Source organism: Planococcus citri, chromosome 1 (genome assembly GCF_950023065.1).
Source record: "Planococcus citri chromosome 1, ihPlaCitr1.1, whole genome shotgun sequence".
In the NCBI taxonomy this organism is placed as follows: domain Eukaryota; kingdom Metazoa; phylum Arthropoda; class Insecta; order Hemiptera; family Pseudococcidae; genus Planococcus; species Planococcus citri.
Genome location: NC_088677.1, coordinates 61,723,959 through 61,729,958, shown reverse-complemented (window position 1 = coordinate 61,729,958; position 6,000 = coordinate 61,723,959). Strand labels below are relative to the sequence as shown.

Below are 6,000 nucleotides of genomic sequence, written 5' to 3'. Positions count from 1 at the left end.
TAATGGAAGTATCATATTGGGCGATTTTTTTTCACGTTTCTTTGGACCGTAATTACTTTTTTGTTTCTGAAATCAAAAAAAAATCGTATAATTAATATTTTTAAAGAAGAATTAACATACCGAAGTTAGTCTTTAAATTCTACTATGTAGAGATGGGGGGGGGCGGTGAGGGGGCTAAAATTAAACCGTATTGAATCTTCAGATTTTCATTCTCATACTAGTGATCCATTCACGCACCATCAAAGAGCAAGTTTGATGGCGAGCACCACAACGTCATACGTATAACGCGGTAAAGTACTCGTACACGTATTTCTCATACAGATCGATCCACTATATAGCTTATCTGTGGGTTCATCTGGGATCACGTACTACGTATATAATTCGAAGTCACAAAATATAATCTCAAGTAGGTACCTAAACGTTGCTTACCGTATGGAGAAATAACATTACACGTTCGCGAGCCAAAATACGACTATCCAACACAATCCGGTACTGATTTTAACCGATGAAGAAGCATTGCTCGACAATAATCCCAAATCTTTCATATCAGGTTCGAGGTAATCTGCAAAGGGGAGAAAAAAAATCACCGACGTTAATTAAAAATAAGTACCTAGGTAGATAGTATAAAAATGCACAACGTAGGCTACATCGTATATATCGTACTTAGGTAACTGTACATGGTTCCTCTAATACACACACTACACTGCAGGCAAACCATTAAAATTCTGCGAAGGTTCATCGCTGATAAGAAATACTTAAGATGAGCGAAGAAGACTTACTATCGTAATCAGCGTGTCCTCTGGTATAAAACTGATACAAGTCCGATACTTCGTTCCAGCCGTATTTATTCTTAGCTTGTACGATAGCTTCGTACGATGAACCAGGATCTAATCCGCGAATTAAGTGCGACATTTCGCACTTTGGATCGTTTTTCTCGCTTTTCGGACAGTGCGGATGGAGCATTATATCGTGCCATTGTCCCGGTTGCTGGTGGGTATCGTTCATCTGTAAAAATTACAAATTGAAATTGAATAACAAATAATAAAAACACGAGTCCTAAATACATGATTATAAAATAAAACAATATTCATTAATAAATTAAATTAAATTGAAAGTTGTTCCCAATAAAATTAACGAAAAATGCTTAATTTTGAGTCCGATTTCAAGGACAAGATACTACGTAGACCTGATTGGTGTACTTGAAATATGAAAAATGTGCAATTCAATGTCAGCTTTTAAAATACACAGTTATTCTCAACTAATGAATAGCTGAAATCGAAATTTCACCATGTTCAAAAGTCATTTCAAAGGTTCAAAGATGGATTCACGAGTAGGTACTAATTATTATACCTATCTATAACTCACTAACTATGTATTTCGAGTTTCAAGTTTTTTGGTAACTCAACTTTGTAAAAAATTTTAAATAAATATCCAGACATCAAAATAATCACAAAACTCGGGGGGGGGGAATTATTTTTTACTTTTGATTTATTTAATGAGAGGCATCAAACTCATGCAGAATCATTTGCATCATTTTAACATGAAGGTGAGATCAATCAATAAAAATCTATAAATTTTCAATTCCCGCTCAACAATATTTTATCCCACATAGGTATCTACCTAACAAACTGCAGCGAAACGATGAAAAATTGGAAATAAATAAACAAGAATTATTTTGGAATTAAATTATGGGTTACATCAAAGCCCTAATTAGTTACTTATTTTTTTAAAAAAAAAACAATTAAAAATAGAAATTTCGGGTGCCGAACGTCAATTTTTTCGTAGGAAATTAATAAAATAATAAAACACATACGAAAAAAAAATTAAGATCTTTTTCCAACACTTTAGATATTGCAGAATTTTTTTTAATTTTTTGATACCTACTTCAACAAAATATTCAAGTGAGTTTTCAATTTCAGAAGACGGTCGAACGAGAGGTGAGGAAGGGAGGTTCCAATAGTCAAAAAAAGCTATAATGATTTACTTATTCAATTTTAAAAAAAATAAAGTTACATTTTTCATTGTTTCATTTTCAAAATAATACACGTACTTTGAAATTTCAAAAAACTAACAAAAAGTAATGAAATTCAGTGAGATTTGCCAAAAATGCATGAAAACGTGTTACATTCAAAGAAATTAAGGGTAATACACTCAAAAAAACATTCATTTTTTTAACATCAATTGGAGAATTCCACTTGAAAGTTGAATGAAATCGTTCAATTCATTCGTAAAAATTATCATTTTCTGTATTTAATGGCCAAATTTTTTTCAGTCATCTTGTCACATGAAATGGTTTTATTTAGTAATTTCCCATTTCATATTTTTGTTTCCCATAAATAAATGGGTACCTACATTTTAAATTCTTCCTATAATAATGTTTAATTTTCAAACATTTTCATAAAATGAGGTTTAAAACGTTTCCGGGTAATATAATTTGATTCATATTTATCCTTTTGTTTTTAATTTTTGTTTTTTACAAACTATTATTTTGAGATTTTTTTTAGATTTTATAAAATTTTGTGCGCGAGAAATTTTTTAATTGTTTTGAAATGTCGACGAAATAAACTAAAGATACGAGTATGTGCATAGGTAAGGTACCTATCTCAATAATTATTATCGAATAAATTCATTTTTCATTTTCAAACAATTTTTCAAGTTTTTGAGTTTTTTTTTAATTTTGTGAAATTTATTGATGGAATTGGCCTAAAGTCATAAACACTGCCTTCTTGAGTAAAATTTATATTGTTGTAAGCTTATTACTTTTTCCTTTTTTTCACTTTTTGTTCTCAAAAATTATTTTTTTTAATCTTCTGTTTTTTTTCAATTTTTTGCATACTTTGTAATTTTAAAAAATTGAGGTTGTTTTTGGTAAATTGAAAAGAAATCATCTTAATTTTTGATATTCTAGTGGCACAGTTGACAAAATCTTTGTTCGAAAAAAAAATCGAAAAAGTAGGTACCTATAGGAAAATACACCACGAGGTTAAATTTCGAATTCCCAATTTCATTTTTTGATTTTTGGCGAATTTTTGAAAATTCAAATTTGGTTCATTTTATAGACAAAAAAATTGAAATTTGATCAAATGAAATTCAGCACCAATGAATTCAGATACGCCGTCTTTTTGTACTTTCGACCGATTTAGTAACAAATTTTTTAAACCTATTCCCACCAAGTCAAATCGAAAATTTTCTCCAGCGCTTATTTTTAAAAAGAAAAGTTTTACTTGAAGCTTTCAGAAATTTTTTAGATTGTCCAAAATTCAAAAAAACGATCAAGTATTGGAAATTTATGCCTACACTAATCAAAATTAAGGAAAACAATGAAAGTAAATTTGAATTCATAGATGCTGAATTTCATTTTGGTTCCTTCCTTCTATAGCAATTTCACCGAAATTAGGGTCTAGAATGGCATGAAACCACTATTCATCTATTTTGGAGCCCGAAAATGGTATTCAAACCAAATCCCATCTTTCAGCCTAAATTTTATCGAATTTTCAGTTTTTTTTTTTTGTTTTACTTCAAATATGGAAGTTTTAATTTTCCAAAATTGGTTACATGGTTTATTTTTGAATTTTTTATCCGATCCGATCCGAAAATTGACCTATTTAGATACCTGTACCAGACACGAAATAATAAAAAACAAAATTCTACATATTTTGTATCAATAAAATTACACAGGTAATAAAATATTTCACGCATGTACCGTTACTTTTCTATATAAAAGGCGAACTTCATCCAACGGTGGATAGCTTTCGATGGACCACGTCAAATTGTACTGATCTCTGAACCGTCCGTTACCTTTATTCTCAAATTCAGCCGGCGTTGGTCTTCCTGCAATTCACAAAAAAAGAGAATAAAATACAAATTTGTATCAAATTAATCTATTAATAAATTCTAGTCACACGTGTACGATATATTTTTATTTGGTCAACAGCACCATCGACACCATATTATGCGTACCTGACAATTCCATGTATTTTCTAGTTTTGCCCATGTTATTCTCGGCTTGACAGCTGTAATTACCGAAATCTGCGCTCTGAGCGTTGCGTATGGTCAACGTGTGCTTATTACCACGTGTATCCATCGTCCTTCTATCGGTCGGATCCAATAGGAAACTATCTTGATACCACAACACCTGTAAATGAACATGTACATTACACACACGTGTAAATAGGTACAAATACAATTACAAATTACACGCTGTAGGCATAAAAAAGTTAAGTAGATGGTAGGTACCTCCCCATCGATACACGTATATATGGTTAAATAGAGAAAACGTGTAAGTATACGAGCAAAAATAAAAAAAAGCACCTCGTAAAAGCGTGTTAAAAATTTCACACTCGATAAAATGACTCGACCGACGGTTGTCCATTGATTAAAGTTCATAGGTTTTCCTCTTTTACAGTCTCTCTCTCACTCTATAGTACAACATCAAACCACACCATACACACAGTTACACATGTACCCGGAAAACTTACTCGGTAATCCTTTCACACCAAATCGCCCTTCGCCCTCTTCGTCGTCTCTCTTGCTTACAGCACACAATCAATCAGATAACACTCTTGTCAAAAGTTTCTCTTTCTCTAAGCTTCGTCGCATTATGGTTTTTGTTTTTATTCCACATAGCCATCATCGTCGTCGTTGTCGACGTTCTAAGGCTATACAGTTACTATACTATACGAATACGAGTACCGACGACGAGTAGGTATATACGATGAGAAGCGATGAGTTACAAAAAACCACTATTTCAAAGTATTTCGTCCTCGCGTTTATCTAATCCTTTTTTCGACCAACGTACGTACAGTATGACGAGACCGTAGAAACCAGAAACCATGTTGAATAAATTACGAACAAGGTAACCACACATATACTTCTAGTGTCGTAGACGTTGCGAACAGCGACCCCTCAGTCATAAGTACCTACGATACTTATTTTTGTAAAAATTAGCTAACCTGGTCAAATTGCATTTCAACCAATAAGAGATACACGCAGCGTGATTATGTAAAACTTCGGTTTTTTTCATCATTATTGCACAAAAGTACCAAAACAATATACCTATTTGATCCTCAACATCCAAAATCAGAATCCCTGGCACTTATAGGCTATTTTTAGCACTTGAAAAACAAAATTTTCTGAATAGGAATTCGTAGGTGCTTTGCTCTTTGGGTGAAGACCTATACAATATAAGATATGTAGATAGCAGGGTGTCTAACAAAATTTCAAAATGAAAAAAAAGGACTTGAAAAGGAGTTTTAGTAGGACTTTCAGCAGGTCATTTTTCGATCACTTATGGAATTTTTTGTGGTGGTCAAATTTTTTTTTCAAGGTGGGAGGTTCAAAATTTTCAATTAAGTATTCAGCCAAAGGAATTTTAGCAGGACTTTCAACAGGACAGTTTTTGAACACTTGAAAATTGAAAATGAAAAAAAAGCAAACGGGCACGAGCAATGTGATGGCAAAAGCTTTCGGAAATTAATATTCCGAGAGGCATAAAAACGATGGTATTCGAAACGGGCCCGAGCGAAGCGAGGGCGAAAGTTTTCGAAAATCAGCATTTCGAGAGGTACAAAAACAAAGTTTGTTTGTGTGATGAATTAATAATTTATGGTTTGCTTCAAAATTTTAAAATTTGAATTACTTATGATTTTTTTTGGAAATTCAAAACTAGAAAACGAAAAGCTAACGGGCCCGAGCGAAGCGAGGGCAAAAGCTTTAGAAATTCAATATTTTGAGAGGTATGAAAACGATGTTTTTTTGTGTAATAAGTTACCTATATTTTGCTACAAAATCTTAAAATTTAAATTACGATTCAACACCCCAATTCAAAAAAAAAAAAAGAAAAGAAAAGAAGAAATTCAAACTTGAAAAAGAAACGCAAACAATCCCGAGTGAAGCAAGGCTAAAAGTTTTCAAAATTTCATGTTTTGCAGAGAAATAAAAAAATTCTGTAAGGAGGGAGGAGTTTATTTTCTTGATTCAAACTTTGAACATTTCTTGAAT

At 32.1% G+C, this 6,000-nt stretch overlaps 1 protein-coding gene across 4 annotated transcripts in view; it reads right to left on the bottom strand.

Annotated features, from left to right (window-relative positions):
* Window positions 1–429: 429 nt before the first annotated feature.
* Window positions 430–6,000, bottom strand: part of LOC135833205 (neural cell adhesion molecule 1-like) — a 623,372-nt gene continuing 617,801 nt past the window's right edge. For 3 of the 4 annotated variants that reach the window (XM_065346891.1, XM_065346894.1, XM_065346893.1), the window contains 4 exons: window positions 3,961–4,135; window positions 3,704–3,831; window positions 780–1,005; window positions 430–562 (listed from right to left, as the gene is read on the bottom strand). In XM_065346891.1, the coding sequence (XP_065202963.1) occupies window positions 447–562; window positions 780–1,005; window positions 3,704–3,831; window positions 3,961–4,135 (645 nt within the window). In that variant the 3' untranslated portion in view covers window positions 430–446. The remainder of the gene's footprint in view (window positions 563–779; window positions 1,006–3,703; window positions 3,832–3,960; window positions 4,136–6,000) is intronic. The other variant, XM_065346892.1, reaches the window with a different exon arrangement.